This window comes from Vigna umbellata, chromosome 2 (assembly GCF_029865625.1).
Source record: "Vigna umbellata cultivar VRB3 chromosome 2, Vumbellata_1.0, whole genome shotgun sequence".
Lineage (NCBI taxonomy): Eukaryota > Viridiplantae > Streptophyta > Magnoliopsida > Fabales > Fabaceae > Vigna > Vigna umbellata.
In genome coordinates this window covers 3,431,607-3,451,906 of record NC_142166.1, presented here as the reverse complement: position 1 = coordinate 3,451,906, position 20,300 = coordinate 3,431,607, and the positions used below count along the sequence as shown (strand labels likewise).

Here is a 20,300-nt window from a genome sequence, read left to right as displayed (position 1 = left end):
CTTTTTCCCTCCCCCGATACTGATTATTTAAAAATAGGCAGTTTACATGAAAAAAACAGTTTACAAGAATAAAAACAGAACATTTACAGGAGGTTATAGCTGTCATATTCAGTTGTACCTCTTATCCCTACTCCTATATGCAAAGGTTGAGACGTGGGCATTGCAGTTATAGCGGGTTTAAGTAAGGACCCGTGGAATAGCGGGTGGATGCGGTTGTGTGCAGGAAGGACCAGTTTATAAGCAACTTGGCCAATTTGTTCCAGAATTTGTTAAGGTCCATAGAACCGCAGACCTAATTTCTCATTGGGTCGTTTAGCTAGCGACTTGAATCTATAACGTTGTATTTTGAGAAACACCCAGTCACCCACTTGATAGGTAACATATCTCCTATGTTTATTGGCTTGAAGTTTGGTCTGTTCTTGAGCCCTGCATAAGTTGTACTTCAAGTCCTTCAAAACTGTGTCTCTCTCCTCTTGTAATTGATTTACACTGGCAACTTTAGAAGGAATAGTTGCCCCTTTCAAATCCAGTGGGGGGTCACGGCCATATAGAGCTTTAAAAGATGTCATTTTGGATGACACATTGTAATTAGTGTTAGACCAAAATTCAGTCCATGGTAACCAAGTAGGCCAAATCTTAGGGTGAGACCCTGTCATACAACTTAAGTACGTTTCTACACAATGGTTAACCACTTCTGTTTGGTCATCCATCTGTAGATGGTATGCTGCACTGTATTTCAACTTTGTGCCTGTCTGTTTAAATAGTTCCTTTCAAAATTGTCTTAAAAACAGCTGGTCTCTATCTGAAATGATTGTGGAAGGAAACCCGTGCAGCCTAACCACTTCTTTGATAAAAACCACATCCGCAGCAGTGTAAGGATGTGATAATGCAAAAAATGGGCATACTTAGTGAGTCTGTCTACCACTACAAAGATGGTATCCTTCCCATTAGCTTTAGTGGGAGCTAGCATTTCACTTTTATTCCTCTGCCAGGTTTCACACTGCATCACAAATGCCTTAATGTCTTTTCTCATACCTTCCCAATGCAGCACTCCTGCAATTCGTTTGAGAATGCGAAAATAGCCACTATGTCCTCCTAGAGGAGATTCATGCAACTCTTGAATTATAGTGGGAATTCTACTATAATGTTTAGGCAAAACCAGTTTGTCGTGGTAATATAGCCGTCCTTTCTGGAGTTCATAAAGGCTATGAGCTGTAGGATCTACCAGCAAGTCCTCCATAACGGCACTCATCTTCACATCCTTTTGAATCTTCCATCCCTAACCAGCCTTCAACATATCTCCAATCAACCTCTCAAACTCATTTTTCTGATTGTGGGAATACTTATAGGGTCTAAGGTTAGGGATGGAAGCTCCATCCTTTAATCTGAAATACCTCTCCAATCGATTTGTCCATCCATAAGCCTCCTCGTGTGTAAAAATTGGAATGTCTAATTTCCTCCATCTTGAGGAGGATGCTGCGTGCTCCTGAACTTGCTCTCTGCTCCCTCCATTGCTTTTGTTAATGCCAGAATTATTGTCAGACGTAATCTTTGCTTCTGACATTTGCTCCACCACCACAGTTAGCCCACGAATCATGTCTTCCAAGAGTCGAAATCTCCCACTATATTCATTTTCCTGGCAGTTACGACCTTGAACCAGTTCTTGCATCATCTTTTTGACAGTATCCATGCGTGATTCCATTCTGGTATGCACCATACCCTAACGTGCGTCTTCCATAAAATCAAGATCGTGCTCTAGATACCAATTCAACCAGTATTAAAGAACCAACAAGACAAGTTCTTGGTAAAGTTTTATTAGAACAGCATTGTTTCTGCCAATGTGGTAGAAGACAGTAAAACATCAAACACAGAAGGACTTTCGAGTTGTCATCAACTCCCTCAACCCTTTACTTCCTTGGAAAACAACAACCTTTTTCCCTCCCCCTACATTGATCATTTAAAAATAGGCAGTTTACATGAAAAAAACAGTTTACAAGAATAAAAACAGAACATTTATCGGAGGTTATAACTGTCATATTCAGTTATACCTATCATCTCTCCTCCTATAAACAATTCCAAACCTATCACTTACTCGTACAGTTTCAATTTCGTGCACTTCCCGTTTCTGAATCTCTTTTCAATATATGAAACTTTCAAGTGATTAGGATGTGAAAAATAGGTTTAAATAATCCAACGTAGTTGGACTTCAAATCTTCAAACACATTTTCACGTTTACTTTTTCTAGTTCCATGTTGCTAAAAATTTGTACGCTTCGTGGCTCATTAATTGGTATTCTATTATCTAACACAGTATTGACACATTGTAGTTTTATACTATTTCTAGTTTTTGTTTTCCGGTCACTTTCTTGCATGGTCAACAACTTGTTTATACCAACTGTTTTTTTGAAACTCGTTTAAATTCTGTCCTTTTGGTTTTTTTTAATGGTAAATAATTGATTGCGAGGAAAGGCAATGCCCAGATATGGGAAGGGGAGGCTTGGCTAAGTAACGGTAAAGCACCTTAGACAGTTAAGGTCTATTAGTGTACACAACCCAAACCTCAGGATAGTGTTCTAAGATTTCATATGATCTGTTTAATTTTTTTTAGACAAATATTTGTCTAATGTTTCACATGAATAAAAGAATGAAAATCGCTTGGGTGATGAATATATTATAAGATGGAAATCCAATGTGTCTATGCTTGTTTTCTTTGGTACATCAGCGAATAGTTTATGTAATAACAACCTTCCTATTGAGCTACTGTAGAAGTTATTGAGAAATAAACAACATGCCCATGGGTATATATTGTTTGGAGGTGGGAAGATTGTGGCTTTTTTCTTTTTGGGTTGCGGGATTGTGGGCTTGTTTTTGCGTTTTCTGCTATCTATTGTATGAAGAATATTCTTTTTGCCCCTTTGTTGATGCTTGGCATAACTCTTGATTTGAGAGACAAATAGTGTACTTGGATTTATCTTAAATGCAACTAATGGTTGCTTTTACATTGTCTCTGATGTGGTCCCCATATAGAAAACTAAGCAACACGCATTTTTTTTTCCGTAACTGCGCAGAACTGCCCCATGAAAATGTGCAGAATTGATTTAGTATAAAATGATCTGGAAACTCTTTACTTTATTTGAAGACATTTAATGGTCAACGTCAAAAAGTTATGGTTTTTTTTGGCATCTAATAAGAGTGCTCTGTTTCTTTCTGCAAATAAACAAGAGAGGGGTCGACATGAAAGCTGAAATATAGTATAGGGAAGGGCAGAAAGCAAAGAAAAGCATGATAAAAAGCTTGTGAGGTGAACAGTCAAAAAGTTAGAGGAAGGCATCACCGACACGAGATCTGAGGTTCACCACCATTCTCTCTGCAACTTTTCTCATTTCCATATTCAAATAGACACACCCACTTTTGTTTGCCCCCTCTTCAAACATATCTCCACTTTTCTTCCAACATATCCATAAAAATAATTACTATTATCTTTCATTTTTTAAATTATAAATTAGATATAAAGTACAAATGACAATATAAAAGAACAATAAAATTGACAAATAAAAAAAGATGGCAAAATTAATCTCTGTGCTACTGTAACGGCAATAAATAAATGTATTTCCATAAATGGTAGGCCTAACTTTTCATTTATATTAAAATAAAAATTATGAGAATTAAAATATGATGGAAGTTACAGAGTTTGATATCAGTCCTACTAGGAGTGTTTAACAGGTTAATGTGGTATGTTTAACTTCAGTGTGACTTTGACCTGTTAATAAAAATATGAGTTTAATTCACATATAAGATTTATATCATTTTTAACCAAAAACTTTAAAACAATAAATTTATAAAAAAAAATATATATATGAAGTTTAGCATTTTCGTTTTTACTTTAAGATTTTAAGACTTAAATTAAGAATAGATATTCCAATACTTGTTAAACGTATTAATTACCTCCAAAACGTAAATAAAGTTATACTTCAATTAAACATATCTACTAAACATAATTTAAGAGTAAAAAATATATTAAATTATACAATGTCAAAAAAACAAGATCAATTTTCTCCATTAATAATTAATGAAAACACATGTACGTAGCTATTCACTTTTTTATGATGAAAAAATTAGTATCATTATCATTATAAAAGTAAATTTAGGTAATTTTTACAATTTTATTATAGATAATGTTTACTTTTTTAGATAATGTTTAGTATAAATAGTTATTTTAGTTCAAAAGAATATTTAAATTTTTGAAAAAACAATCAAATAGAGAAAAAAGGACTAAATTTTGAAAATAAAATAGTAACTTAAAATAGTAAAATTGGTAAATCAATTATTTTGATTAAAAAAACTTAAAAGGAAAAATTGAAAATAAAATGTGTACTTAAAAAAGAGAGAATATTTTTTATATAATAGTATAATTATAAAAGTAAATTTAAATAATTTTTAAAATATTATTGTAGGTAACGTTTAATTATTTTTATAGATGATTTTTTTATTATAATAGTTATTTTAGTTTTAAAAATAGTTACATTTTAGGAAGAAAAACAAATTGAAAAAAAAACGAAAAAAATACTTAAAGGATACGATCGAAAAGAAAATGTGTATATCAAAGAAGAAATATCTTTATATACTAGTATAAATGTACCTACTTGATCCATTATTACAATTAATTGTATATGTTATCATGTCTAAATAAGTCCAATAGTTAAGAATGCAAATATAAAATCTAGATATATTTTAAGCACCCTGCAATAAAATAAAAATATATATAATATTTAATTTATATGTGATAATATGTGATATATGATAGAAACATAATTCATTGGTAATATTTATATATTAATATACATTTTATATCTACAGACCTAAAAAAACGATAAATATATGTCATTATAATCCATCTTTATTAATTTTAATCACAAATATTCAATTAAAATCCCTTATCAATTTAAACATCGAAGAGTTTTTATAAATAATTTTTTTTCCTTTCTAGGATTCAAAATAGATAAATAATTCAGTCAATCCACCTGAGAAATTACTCGGTAAAAAAAAAAAAAATTCTTATTTTAATATAATTGGTCGTTCTATATTTTCATCTCTACAGTATATTGATTATATTTACTACATAATACATAAATAATAAATTTCAATATATTGATTATATTTAATACGACTATATATATTATTATGTAAATTGCTCTAAAGTTCAAATATTAAACTACGAAAAGTTAGACAAAAGCACACAGTATTAATAATTTGGAATACAAACTTAATTATAGTCAATTATTTCTACATAAAATAGAATTAACTAACCCATCAATCAATTATCACACAATACGAGCACTAGTGAGCTAAACTTGACTAGATAGCAAACCCACCAAGTTATCCACAATAAAGCTTCTCAACAACTTCAATGAATCGATCTTAAGTTATCAGGTTTTGCTCAATCAATTTCATTCAGCATCATTAGTCATTTCAACGGGGAGATGATGAGTCACGCGAATTACACGGAGAATGACGTTCGGTTGATTAGGGAAATCGAAGGAAAGAGCGACTACTACGCGATTCTTGGATTGGAGAAGAGCTGCTCCGTCGAAGAGATTCGGAAAGCGTATCGGGAGCTCTCGCTGAAGGTTCATCCCGATAAGAACAAAGCGCGGGGCTCACAAGACGCGTTCAATAAAATCTCGGAGGCTTACAAGAGTTTGAAGGATGCCCATTCTAGAAGCACGCATGACCAGACCAACGGGCCGAGGCAGAGGAGGACCAGTCCTCCTCCTCGGCCCAACAGTCCTCCTCCTCGGCCCAGCGGCATGGAGAATCCCAAAAGGAGTCAGGTTAACGATTTTGTGCTTCTGGTTCTGCTTCTGCCGCTGTTGATGGTTATTCTGGTGGCGTGCTCGCCGTTTCTGAGCAGAGTATTCCTTGCTCTGATTTAAAACTCTAATTATCTAATTCGGTATTGAAATTAAGGTTTAAATAGCGGGGTTGGTTTGACAATCCAGATTTGTTAGGGTGCATCTATTAAATACTTCAACTATAGTACTGGTTTATTTAGTGGATCTAATAGCAATATTTAAAAATTGGCATAAAGATGTTTGTAATCTGTACGAGAAAGTATTATTTATGGTGCGTGTGTGGAATGGAAGGAAGTCGTGTTAGATTTGCATGTGCTTAAAAGGAGGAAAGGAGAGAAGAATGTGAAGAAATTAATTAGGTGGACAAAATAGAAGAAGACATCTTGAATGCTGCGTTGTGCCATTAATTGCCTCCAATTTCCTCCTTCTTTCGTCCATTTCTCTTTTTCAAGTTTTAGTTTTATATTTCAAAATATTCACGTGTTAGAATTTTAAAGTAAACTAATTGAAACAGTCTTTTTTACTTCATTCTTAAAAAAAAAAAAGATTATTTTTATATTTATTTTATTTCTAGTTAGTATAAAATCTCTAACTTATAACTTCTACTACGTTGAGATCATATATATTTTTAGACATTAACAGTAATTTTTTACCTATATACGTTGAGATCAAAACTAATTACGTAAACATAATTTTTAAATAAAGTGATGTTAAAGGTAATTATAAAGTTTGTTATTTCAACTCCCAATACATATGTTATAATTTAAGTTTAGAAAAATTATTTTGGTTGAAGTAAAACTTAAATTATTTTAGTTAAAATCAAGTTAAACTTGATTGAAATATGACCAAATGAAATCTTTTTGTTGGTATTTGAAAAATATTTTTAAGATATCATGAATGAAGTGAGATTACATGGATTGAAAACTTTAAAATAAAAAATAAACTCTGACAAAATCTAGAGTTGAAAATTTTCAAAATCAACTTGTATTTTCCAGATCTTTGATATTTTAATAAGGGTGTAATCGGATTATTAGGGTTGTACCAGAAGATCTTTGGATTTACTCAATAATAAGATCATTGGGAAAGCAAGCTTGTGAATGTAATTTAATACTTCAATTTTCAGTTTTATTTATGAACAACACACATTGTGTTCAAATTTGCTTCATAGATGAAAGTAATTTAAATTTAACTTTTGGATTTGTTTACTTCAAAAATTTGTTGTTATGTTTTTGTTTGACTTATTTAACTTTAGTATTTTATCATTTATTAAACACCAATCCTAACATATTAAAGGTTTTTTTTTAATAAGAGTAGATGGTAAAAATACACGTGTTATAAGTATGCATAGATAAAAATTTGTAGCAAATAATTAGTATCCATAAATTTTATTATTTGTTGATAGCATATAACAAGTATTTTAATATTTCTTAATAAATAGATAAAACGTTGGTATCATACTATTCATATTTGTGAAAACAAAATAAAAATAAAAATAAAAATAAAAATAAAAATAAAAATAAAAATAAAAATATAATTTATATTTTATTAAATTTAATTTAATTAAAATAAAAATTTAATTTATATTTTATTAGATTAAAATTAATTTTGAATTTATATTATTTTTTTGTTATTTTATTTTAAAAATTTATAAAATATTCTTTTTTTAAATATTCATATATTTTTTTAAATAAACATTCGACTTGCTAACGAATAATTTTTTTTTACATTGAATAGTACTTGACCCAACAATTTTCATCCCTAAATACGAGAAAAAGTGACAGAATAATATATATATATATATATATATATATATATATATATATATATATATATATATATATATATATATTATGATAACTATTATTGCAAGTTTTCATGATTAACACTAGTTCTAATTCATTCTAATAATGTTAATAATGTGATGATCATCATTATTGTTACTTTTTCGGTCATTTTTAAATATTATAATTTTTTTACTTTTATTTTAAAAAATAATAGTTAGTATCACTTTATTGTTCATATCTTAGTTTTTAAAGTGATTTATATAGAGATATACACGTTTATTATAATATAAAAACGAAAAAAAATTTGTAAATAAATATTTATTTAAAGTTAAAAGCATTTATTACATTTGTACGCACTCTTTCAAGACAATGTTAAACTACACTTAGAAAGAAAGGAAAAATACAAATCATAATTAATATAATTAATGTTATCATTATTTCCATTCAATATCATTATTACTATAACTATTAGATCATTACTTTCACTACCATGAACATGGTATTATTAGGTCACTAACATTTATTATTATGATAATGTCACTTCTCCACTTCTTTTTCCTATTTATGTTATCACAAATTTCATAAGAATAATTTTATTATTTTTTGTTTGGACTAACTTCTCTACACACACCTTTAAAAGCAAAAAGAAACTAAAATCTAACAAAAACATTTTATACATTTTTCAATATTTTAAAAAGAGCCTTAAACAACTTGAAAAAAAAAACCTATTTTAAAACACGTTTTTGATTTTGCAGCATGTTTTTGATGCATAAAATCATTAACATATACAAAATTGTAATAAGTTATGCACAACGGTTTATTTGTGTTTATTCTTTTAATTTAAAAGTTACTTTTAATTAACATATTTCTGTAATTTAAAAAAGTGAAAAAAAAATTAGTGTTTTTATGATACAAACATTAGATTTAAGTTGTGGAAAAAATTATCTTTTCAAAGTTTAAAGAAATACAAATTAAAGCCTTTGACAGCTTAAGAAAGGAAAAAATAAAGAATTGTACATTTTCTTTTTAAATAGCAAAAGTAAGACTTATGTTATAACCTTATGAATTCACTAAATTTATAGAACACGGTTAAATTGAAATATAGCATATATTTAAGGTTTTTTTGGATAAATTTATCTATTATAATTATTAAAAAATAAAATTGTTTTTTAAAGTTAAAAGTAATTTTAATATGAGTTATCCTATATTTAACTTAGAGAAAAAAAATTGTATCTTATTCTCAAATTTGCTTATTGCAAGTGATTTATAAATTTGAAAAAATGAGTTGCTTTACAGTGTTATTCTAATAAATATATATATATATATATATATATATATATATATATATATATATATATATATATATATATATATATATAAATAAATTGATTTTTTTCATCACTTCCCAACTGTCAGGTCCTTTTCGTTACAGATCATGGTATAATTGAAAATATTCTAAATTAATTTTTTGGAAACATTATTCTAACGGTTGTAATTCATTTTAACACAATTTGATGTGAACTTCTCTCTCTCTATTTATTTTTTTAATTTTTAACTTTGATTTGACTTTTGAAAACTATAAGATTTTTTTCACCAAAATAACTTATTTAATCAATAATTAAAATATATAAAATAATAGAAACTAAAATTTAAATTTAATTAAATGATTTTGTAAAATAAAATCTACACCTAATTATTTATTAGAATTTAACTTTTATTCTAATGTGAAAATATATTTAAAATAACTAAATGAATACCACCTCTATCATATCACATTTGGCGTTAATATAGACAACAAAATCAACATATTTATATCACTCTATTATACAAAACATCATGTAAACTCAAAATTCTTTCTCATGACATCACCTTCCAATAATGGAGAAACATGCTTTATTCATGTTGTCGCGATTTTGTATATATTTTTCTAAATATTTATAATATTATATTAATACATTTGTTTATCCTTAAACTATAAATTTATAATCATGTATTAATTGTTGAAAATGTTTAAAATTAGTAAATAATTAATGAAATTATAAAGGAGAAAAATGATAATTTTTGGAAGCTAAACAAAATTATGAACATATAAAATCAGGTATAATTTTGTACCTAAATAAAATGTTTTTCCTAATGTTTTTGTACTTGTAGGTTAAAAATTCTAAATTACAAAAAATAACTAAATTATAGAGGTAGTAAAATGTGAGAAAAGATATTTATGATATTTATTTGAGAAAAGTTACATGTATATGTATTATATTTTTTTATTAATTTTTATTATATATATATAAATAAGCTAAATATTATTATTTTTAATATAACTCTGACATATTTTCTTATTTATCTGTTCATTTGTTCCTTATCAAATACACCATATAGTTTTAAATATTACTTTTATCTATCACAACTTTTTGCACTCTACTTACTATTAACTATCAAATATTTATGAATATTTTAAAATAGTAATTAATGTTTCACTCAACTGCACTATAATCTTATAAAAAAAGACAACATATTTTCTGTGAGGGTCCATATGAAATAATACATTAAGTATGACTATTACATAATCATCATGAAAGTCAATAATCAGATAACACAAGCAAAAAATAATAAAAAATCTAAGTGTATTTAGGTTACATTGTTATATATAGCTTGTTTTAACAATTAAACAACAACTCAACAAGAAAAACCATAGTTAATATTTTTTTTCTCCTTTCAATACTAATCTTGTATAATAATAGGAAGATATTATATAAACAATGAACAATTTTCATCCAAAATTTTAAAACAATAAATTTATAAATTCTTTTATATATCTTTTATCCAATTTGAAACTTATACTAATTTGGATTTCGAATAAGCAAAAGTGTGTTGGATGTCCCGTGAATATGCAGAATGTTGCAGTAAAAATGGCAGTATGAGTGATTACAGAGGAAATGGTCCAGCAGATTCCAAATCATGATGAATCTTGTCCTGACAGGTCAACATACTCTCTGTGGAGCCACGAGAACACAGTTGTCAAAGAATCAACTTCATGGCAATTTCACCTTAGACACAGATTTCACTACAATACTTCCAACTTCTAAATTGACATAACAACAACTAATCTTTTTGTCTGCAGATGCATATCTACCACTCACTGCATTCTGTTAATGGTAACTTTCTTTTAAATGAACCTTATTCTCAATTTCTGTCTAAACCAATGTCTACTTGTACTCTTGTTCAAAGGGTAACTTCATCTTAACTTGGTACATTGTGGACAAACTCTATTTAAGGAAGCTTTCAGAAGAACTTTTGTTAGATTTGTTTTGCATGTTTGGAGGCATGTTGGTATATGTTGATTACCATATCAGTAAACCAAATTTACTTTCAAAGTAAAAATATCATGTTGTAAGTAGTAGTACCTTCCTAATTAGGTGCTTTTCTAGTTTGTTTTATCATATGACCCTTAAAGTAAGTGTTTGGTTAAGTTTACCCTAAATAAGTGCTTAATTAGCTGTTAACTCAAACCCCAATTAAGCCTATGACTCTATATCCTTGGCATGTTGCGGTTTTTCAATGTTCACAGGACCACAGGTAAAAGGTACAGAAATCCAAGAACAATCTTACAACAGTGCCATCTCAAAGGATTGATCAGTTTGCGAAAAACTAAGAAGATAATAAAAGTTGTGTTGAGAATTCAATTTGAAAATGCATGTTAGAAAAATGTGAGTTGAATATTTTAACTTTGAAGGCCTTTAGCACAAAGTTTGTGCATGTCTGATCATGAAATGAAGCAGTAGTGGGAGCAAATAATTAAACCTAAGATGACATGACAACCTAGTTTTCCTACAGTATTCTTAGCGTGTACTAGATTTCACCTCTTTCATGTGATGTGTGTCTACTGTAGAAGCACGACACATTAATGATTGAACACAGGCAAAGAATACATACACCTACACTTATGAACAAGTGTATGAAACCATGTACGAGAATTCAGCATGATAGAAAGTCGGCAATGAAAAAAACGTAAAGAGAAAGAAAAGGCTTGGTGATAAGGTACACGTGAAGTGGAGCACTATAATGTTAATTATTTTGGAACTTTTTCCACTGTAGGAAAGACAACGGTCTCTTTTTTGTCTGAAAGCAATAGAAGATTAAAGGGTCCAATGAAATTTGGAATCTTGCTAAAAACAGTCACGGGAGGAACCTGCTACCTGATGCTAAACTTCTACCTATAATCTAATCACAAACACAACTTGCATTAACTCCTCTCTCGTATTCAACACCAAAGTACTTATCAGCACTCCCACTTCCTCTTCAATTTCATCTTCCTCTCTCAGGACTGTTATCAGAGTTGGTTTCACGTTTCAGATGTGATTTTAGGAAGCTAAAAATCATAACTTTCGCGTTCTAAACGTGATTCTGTACCTCTGAACAGGTTTCCAAACACGCTAGATGAGATGTTAGACCTCAAAAACATATGGGTGCTTGTTTCTATCAACAGGTTCATTCAAGACACCTTGGAAGATGAGAAGACCAGGAATGGTCTGAAATTGAGATGCACCTCCAAGTTAAGGATTCAAAAGCAGGAGTTTTTTGAATTCTCTGAGCAGTCGGTGTTGTCCAATCTTTACTGGGGCATTGACAGCATTGAGGCCGCCATTGAAGCTCAACAGCCAGAAGATAGATCCTTCAGGCTAATGAACTCAGAACAAATGCTTCAGGTGCCAGCAATGCTTGATGAGGAAGAGGTCACAGCCACAATTCCAAACCGTTACTTGGTGTGCTGCTCCTACTTTTACCTCTCGGTGGTTAGGAAGCTCCAGGGAGATGAGTGGCAGGCAGCACTGCATTTTCTCCAAGCAGTGTTGGTATCACCAAGGCTTGTTTGGACAGAATTTGCAGCACAACTTTGTGAAAGTCTTTTCCCCCAATCGAGCATTCGCATGGTGCAGGGTAACTGCAGCAATAGAAGTTTGGAATCTGTGTCTTCTGAAGATGAAATGGATGAAGCAATTAGGGAGGTGGCAAGGAGGTACAAGGAATGTCTGGTGTATTACCAGGTCATGCTTTATGGAGAAACTCCATGGTGGCGCAGTTATTGCAGCAAACAATCACCACGTTCTGTGTAAGATTAATCCTTGCTGTTCAACATTAATGCACATTCAAACAATGCTCAATAGGTGGAACCTGGTGTGTTCTGAAGTCCAATAGTTCGAGGAAAAAACTAGGATTTAAAACCTTACAATTCTTTGTTGTGGCTTAGAAAAGTGGCTAGATTTTTAGGCATTTAGCAAAATTCAAGTTTCTATTTGACGAGGACTTTTAGCCAATGTAATGTCGGTAAATACTCATGTGAACTCAATCACGTGAACTAGAGTTCCAAAACAGTACATTCCTCTCTCAAACACGTTTCAACCAAAAGAGGCAAAAATTATGCAGTAAAAGTGTAAACCACGTGAAGTTCTAAGACCTGAGAGCTAGACTTTGAGGCTATGTTTGGATTGATGAAAGGGGGTGGAATAGAATGATACTATATTAATTTGTGTACAATAGGATGGAAAATCTCCTTTTTTTCCTGCTCTGCAATTTGTGGGTGTGGAATGGAACCACTCTTTTCTTTCTCTTTTTTCATTCCATTGTAAACAGGCCCAAACAATGAGAAGGGGGTTCTATTCAATTCCATTCTGTTCCATCCCTTTCACTGGCCATTAGGTGATTAATACAACAGTTCCATCTAAAACAGTACTATTCCAAAGACAAATGGTTGAGTTTGAAGAGAAACAGTAAGATTGCTGTTTATTTCAATGGTGAAATAGGTTGAAAAATGTTACATATTTAATGAATGTTATAGAATAATATCAGTCATAATCCATAATTGTTTTTCTAATAACTAAAGAAAGAATACAGATAAAAGAAGTAGGAATATCAATGGAAAGAAATACAAAACTGACATAAGATACTGTTTGTTGAAGTCCAGACATTAGATTTTTGAAATGGAACTGTATCATCTAAAATTAAGTTACTATTCCGAACAGGGATGTGCCAAATACTAGCTGTGTTTCTCCAACTTCAGTTCAACATGAATCAAGATTGAAAAGTTGCAATATGGTAAGCTTTGTTTTAATTTATTTCTATTACTGGCAATGACATTGCAAATTCATTTCAATTATATACAAGTGGAAACTTACAATGTTAGATCATAGATGCGTCAACAACTTCTCTTTCTTGTTCCCTTTTTATTTCCCCTAAGTTCTGTGTCATGATATGCAGTATAAAAAAGTTCATCCTCTTGATTCTCAAGATGTGATGCATATAATGGAAAATGAATCAAATCAATTCATGGATATTGCTGAATACGAAGGTGATAAGAAGGCCCTTAAACAACTTAAGTCAGTTGAGTATCACGACAAAGAGATCCAAACAATTTCAAGTATCAAAGATTTCAAAGATATGATGATAGAGGCACACTCTAAGACACCGGTGTCAGTGGATGCATTCTATAAGGATTTTAGAGCCAGAAAGAACATGGTTAGTGATAACTTTTCAGAAAATTTCTTATTGACACGTAACCACTTCAAAATGTGTTTGTTCGTCAAATTTTGACCTTATAAGCCAGACAGAAGTTTTTTATTTTTTAACTCACATCTCTTCATATTCAGGAAAGTGTGGATGACAGAAAAATTTATATACAGACCACAATAACTACAGCAGATGATCTACCACCAGAAATCCACAACTGGTTTGGCCCCTTAACAGTCTTGTTTTTCTCAAACTTCATCTCAGATCTAATGTAGTTCTTCACTATTATTGTTTATAGTTGTTTCATGGAATTTCATGTAATTGACCTTCGCAGGAAGCTACAACAACACTCTGGTTTGCCTCAAGCTCATCAACATCCTATTCAAGAACAGTTGGACATGAAAAACATAATTAAGCTTGATTCTAGTAGATTCAACAGGTCCATAGAAGATATTACTTTATCTATCTCAAAATACAGAGATAAAACTGGAAATACTCCCTTAAATTGTCTTGGAGAGGATGAATTAAATGAGGAAGCATTGAAGCCAAAAAAATTGTTCGATCATGTAACATTTACACCTGCTTGCAAACATAGGCCCAGCCAGAAAAATCAGGAAAATTCCGAGACACAAAGAGTGTATAGCCTATCAAAGTTTGATGAACTTTGTCCAAGCTCCAGAAGATATTCCCTGCAAGACTTGTCAGAACTGACTGAAAGGAGGATTAGAGAACTACACTATTCAGAGGTATTAGGAAAATGTGATGAAGAATATACTGTAGACATTGCATCAATTTATGAGAGCCTGATTAATTCATCCGGCGCTACTTATGCTTCCTTAAAGGATGTGATTTTGGATGAGCTGCTAATAGCTATCTCTACTTCCAAAGAGGAAAGAAAAATAAGGGCATCAGTGTCTATTCTGACAACAATAATTTCAAGGAACAAGTCAATCATAGAAGATGTCAAGAAGAAAGGTTTAAGGTTGTGTGATCTGGCAAGTGCTCTAAAACAAAATGTCCATGAGGCAGCAATTCTAATTTATTTGATAAATCCTTCACCTATAGATATAAAAACATTGGAACTTCTGCCAATATTAGTGGAGATTGTATGCACTTCAAATAGTTACAAGAATAGGCCAGAGTCACTTCTTTTGACACCTCATGCAGCATCCTTGATGATCATTGAAGAGCTAGTAACTTCATTTGACTATGCCACAAATAACATGCATTTGGCTACCATCAGTTCTCCTCATGTTCTCAGTGGATTTCTAGAAGTTGCCAGGAATGATAACCTAGAAGAATTTTTTTCTTTAACCACCATTCTTATAAAATGCATGCAATATGATGCCCAGTGCAGACAGTATGTATCACAGTTCACTCCACTTGCTCCCTTTATCCACCTTTTGCAGTCAGAAAATATCCGCGCCAAAAGCACGGCTCTTGAGTTTTTTCATGAAATCCTTTGTATACCACGGTATATAACTATGCAACCATATCTTCAATTCGTGTTTTATCTGAATGTAGTTGAGTAGTACTTGTAGCAAATATGTATTTAACAGATTGATCCAATGGTTTGTTCATATATTTGTTGCAATCCTTGTTCAGAGAATTTTCAGTAACTCTTTTCAGTTCTTTTCCAGATCGTCGGCTATTAGTCTGCTGCAACGAGTACAGCAAGAAAGAAGCATCAATATTATGCAGACACTAATGCATTGTGCACATCAGTTACAACCTGATCACCAGCTTTTAGCAGCAAATATTTTGCTTCAGTTAGACATACTGGTAATTGCTAAAATTCAGAAAAATACAAGTCTACAGTTCATGAATTTCAATCACGAAACTCTTTCAATGGAACAAAAACATTAAGTCATATACAGGAATATTCCATTCCATTCCATTTCATTAATTTACACGATGTTCATAATTAATAATGAGCAACAAAAATATTTGCCAAAAGGAGGATATATCACGTGGATCTCACAAATTTTTAAGTTTGTAACTTTGAAGTCACTCAATGATACATTTGGTAAAGTCACTGAAACATATCTTTCAGTTCTAATTGAAATTACTTGAAGTTTAGAATTTTATTTTCATGAACATCTTAGACTTGGATATATATAATTTGGCCAAATCACTCTGGTAAGATAATATGTGAAACTTGAAGCCTTTAATCACTAACAGAACAAAATTATACTGCAGAACTCTCCTGATAAAGGTGTGTTTAGAGAAGAAGCAGTGCAAATCCTTCTCAGGGCAATGACATCAGAAGAAAGCTCAGAGCAGATATTATCTGCATCCATTCTATCAAATCTGGCTGGTACGTATGCTTGGACAGGAGAGCCATATACAACTGCATGGTTGTTGAGAAAGACAGGTTTGACCTCTTCCTATCACCAGAATATGATAAGGAACTTCAACTGGTTGGATCCGAGTCTACAGGTAAGCTTCCTAAATGCTTTGTGTGTCTGAATGTTCAAAGTATATGCATGACAGCATGAACCGTGCTGTCTAACATGTTTAAGGATGTTAATAAATTTTATTACATGCAGGATACTAGCACAGATTTGTGGTGCAGTAAAATTGCAAAATGTATCATAAGCCTTGGGGATTCTGTCTTCCATACTTTAGATAGGGTTCTTAGAAGCAAGATAAAGAGGGTTTCTAGAGATTGCCTTGTAGCAATTGCATGGCTTGGATGTCATATAACAAAAAATCCAGACAGCATCAGTTATTCTGCATCTGAGATTATACTAAGTGGAGTTGAGCATTTTCTGCATCCTGGGATGGAGTTGGAGGAAAGAATTCTAGCATGTATGTGCATGTTTAATTATGCCTCCGGAAAAGGTATTTTTCTCAACAAGGTCCATGTCATACCCTATTGATAAACACAAAATGGTTATAAACAAAGACATTTTGTACATGATGATTATATAAGTATGAAATCTTTGCTATATTTGTATTTCTCATTCTTATGTTGCACTTGACACCACTCCAATGAGTGTTGTGTCAGAGGATTGACTAGAGAAAAAAAAAATCACGTACTCTATTTTAAACAAAAAATGAATGAATGTATGAATGATAGAGTACTTCTTTGAATTATCAATTTTCTCCATTAAGTCAGACACTGCTTTTCATGTAGGAAAGCAAAAACTGATGCATTTCTCCGAAGGAGTAAAGGAATCACTAAGGCGCCTTTCAAATGTTATTTGGATGGCTGAGGAACTACATAGAGTAGCCGATTTCTTGCTCCCAAACATATCAGTGAGTACTGATTCATGTACTAAGTTTAACACTCTCATGAATATTCTATGACTACAGAATTTATGTAAATTTCACATAATTAACATAATTGATGCTCCACCATTGATTTAGTAAGCAAGAGATTTGGTTTATTCCATTAATATCACGACATTTTTAGGATTTTGATGCCAAAACTATGGTGCTAGCAGCCTAATGCCAACTTGATTTGGGGGGGGGGGGGAGTTCTCATTATCAGCTCCATTTTAACTCAAAATATAAGGACTTTTGAAGCTAATAGAAAATAGTTTAAGTATGTAGCATTTAAGTAAAAGATACAAATGGGGAACAAGCTAAAGAATTATAGCAACTGTGGGGTAAAATAAACACCGTGAGGGTTGAAAAAGGACTAACGTAAAAGTAAATGAGTTATGATATTGGTCTTGGGAGCACATTCTTGAAATTCTTACAATCTTGCTACCTATTTAATTAGCATAGTTAGCACTAAATGATTTATTTTGTGGCATACCCAAATCATGATGGTGGTAAGAGCAGCGTATTTCTTGCGTTCACACACAAATCCTTGAGGCAGGTTGCAGCTTCAGTTTAGCAGTTTGCTCCCTCATCTACTTCAAGGGCTTGCTGTTCAGTGGGTATTCAGATGGAACAATCAAGGTAAAAAAGCACATGATCTGATTCGTGTGGTGCATGTTTAGTAACTATAGACTACATGCTAAATAATGTCATTACATTCATTGAGTCATAGGTTTGGGATATTAGGGGACACTCAGCAAGTCTTATATGGGACATTAAGGAGCACAAGAAGTCTGTGACATGCTTTTCACTTTATGAACCATCTGACTGCCTAATAAGCGGATCCACTGATAAAACCATAAGGGTAAGATTACACCCTTTACAAGGTCACCACTTTCAATTTCTCTACCAAGACCTCTAGTAACAAAAATGAACTGATTATCTTATAATAACATACATAAAATAGGTGTGGAAAATGATCCAGAGAAAGCTGGAATGTGTTGAAGTTATAGCATTGAAGGAACCAATTCATCATTTGCGAGCACATGGTGAAACAATTTTTGCTGTTGCAGAAAGCCAGGGACTAAAGGTGATGCTTCAAAACTTTCCATGTATAGCCAGCAGACAAAATTTGGGACTGTTTGTTTTATCTTTTTCACCATTTGCAGCTAGTTAATGAATCAAGAGTGACCAGAGATATTCTCAAAGGTAAGCATGTGAAGTGCATGACGGTGGCTCAAGGAAAGTTATACATTGGATGCACAGATTCAAGCATACAGGTTAGTGTTTTGTTGTTTGACATACATTCTAGAACCACATAAACAGGTAGCATCACATGACATTTTGTTTCAGGAGTATTCCACAACACACAACCGCGAACTAGAGATCAAACCCCCTACAAGGAGCTGGAGGAAGAAAAGTAAGCCCATCAATGCAGTTGTAGCATATAGAGACTGGCTCTACAGTGCAAATAAGCAAGTTGAAGGCACAACATTCAAGGTGAGAATTGCAACCTTAGCTCAAGAAAAACCTTGACTTCTCCTGACATGGATGGATTACACAGGAATGGAAAAAAACTAGGAAACCAAAACTTTCAATTCTTACTGACAAAGGAGATAATGTGGTGGCCATGGAAGTGGTAGAAGACTTCTTGTACCTAATCTCCAGCTCTTCACCAAACAATATTCAGGTACCTAAAGAACTGATAGGGTTGCAAGATAATATGCTAGCATCAAATCATACCCGGAACTATATATTTTGGACGATTTGCTCTAATATAGTTAGATGGAATTGAACATATAATGAACTAATTTTGATTTGCTTTCTTATTTCCCTTTTCTATAAGTACTTAAGTAGAACACCACACAAACATGCCAAAATTCCCAATAAAACATTGAATTTTCACCTTGATTTTTACCCCTTAAACAAATGACATCAAGATAACTCCTTAATCTGAAATTACCTTCCCAAACCAGATATGGTTGAGAGGGGCACCGAAAAAGTTGGGGAGAATATCAGCAGGAAGCAAGATAACAAGCATCCTTGCAGCCAATGACATCATTTTTTGTGGTACTGAGACAGGACTAATCAAGGTAACAGCTCTTTGTATTTATTCATTTCAACAAACACAACGTTTGCATGTAACATTGTTCTCATCCAAACTCCTCAATTATATGATCCACAGGGTTGGATCCCTCTGTAGGAAGAGCAACTTGCTGTTTGTACATACATATCCTTTCAAGTTCCAACCCTTTGGCCAAGTATTACAACAAAGGATCTTTCATGCAGTCATGCTGTGATGCCATTGCAAAACTACCTTGTGATGCAGATAAGATTGCAACAGCCAAAGGCTTAGCTTAAGAACAAATTTTGCATCAGGGATGACTATAGCATATATATATATTAATATACATTTTGAGTGAAAACCAGTGTGAATAGTTTTGATTGTCTTCTGTGTACAGGAAATGTTGTATATCAAATACCAAGGTGATATTGCTCCTTTCAATCATGAGCTGGCAAATTTAGAGCAAGATGATATTCCTTTCAAAACATATAATCTCAAAGTCTATTAATTTGTTATGACATAACAAAGCTTAGAATTAAAACAAGTGCAATAACCCTGATACACAATATTAACTTTTTAATTTACTAATAACTGTAGTTTTTTAAAAGAATAAAGCATTACTTACTGAGAAAAAAATTAGATATTTAAAATTTTCTTTTTTGTAAGAGTATTCAAGTATGTAGTTTAGAATAAATTACATTATGAGGAAAACAGTGGTTAGTTGGTAAAACTTACTTATCGGAAAATCTAATTGAGATTTTATAAAATGCCTCCTCTTTAACATTTGCTAATATTTTCTATGAGCTTTTCGGAAAATTCAATATAT

General features: G+C 31.7%; 2 protein-coding genes across 2 annotated transcripts; one reads left to right on the top strand and one right to left on the bottom strand.

The window, feature by feature from the left end:
* Nucleotides 1-269: 269 nt before the first annotated feature.
* Nucleotides 270-1,240, bottom strand: LOC148203215 (uncharacterized). Its single transcript, XM_088107152.1, has 2 exons — nucleotides 790-1,240; nucleotides 270-649 (listed from the first exon to the last, which is right to left on the bottom strand). Exons 1-2 carry the CDS (start codon nucleotides 1,238-1,240, stop codon nucleotides 270-272), a joined length of 831 nt encoding a protein of 276 aa, XP_087963278.1.
* Nucleotides 1,241-11,790: 10,550 nt separating this feature from the next.
* Nucleotides 11,791-19,940, top strand: LOC124826798 (Transducin/WD40 repeat-like superfamily protein). Its single transcript, XM_047299736.2, has 17 exons — nucleotides 11,791-12,745; nucleotides 13,656-13,728; nucleotides 13,891-14,148; nucleotides 14,280-14,359; nucleotides 14,474-15,613; nucleotides 15,780-15,921; nucleotides 16,339-16,578; nucleotides 16,689-16,983; nucleotides 17,279-17,400; nucleotides 17,932-18,051; nucleotides 18,143-18,274; nucleotides 18,377-18,499; nucleotides 18,579-18,689; nucleotides 18,763-18,909; nucleotides 18,974-19,099; nucleotides 19,386-19,502; nucleotides 19,595-19,940. The coding sequence occupies exons 1-17, from the start codon at nucleotides 12,078-12,080 to the stop codon at nucleotides 19,610-19,612; spliced, it is 3,912 nt and encodes a 1,303-aa protein (XP_047155692.1). The 5' UTR covers nucleotides 11,791-12,077; the 3' UTR covers nucleotides 19,613-19,940.
* The last annotated feature ends 360 nt before the right edge of the window (nucleotides 19,941-20,300 follow it).

Bases quoted from the DNA above. Each gene is read 5' to 3' on its own strand.
- LOC148203215 (XM_088107152.1), bottom strand. From the start codon at position 1,240: ATGGAGGACTTGCTGGTAGATCCTACAGCTCATAGCCTTTATGAACTC. The intron at 650-789 runs GTTTTTAAGACA...GTTGTATGACAG, and splicing joins ATTTCAGATAGAGACCAGCT to GGTCTCACCCTAAGATTTGG.
- LOC124826798 (XM_047299736.2), top strand. From the start codon at position 12,078: ATGTTAGACCTCAAAAACATATGGGTGCTTGTTTCTATCAACAGGTTC. The intron at 14,360-14,473 runs GTTTGGCCCCTT...TGACCTTCGCAG, and splicing joins CCACCAGAAATCCACAACTG to GAAGCTACAACAACACTCTG. The intron at 16,984-17,278 runs GTATTTTTCTCA...CTTTTCATGTAG, and splicing joins TAATTATGCCTCCGGAAAAG to GAAAGCAAAAACTGATGCAT.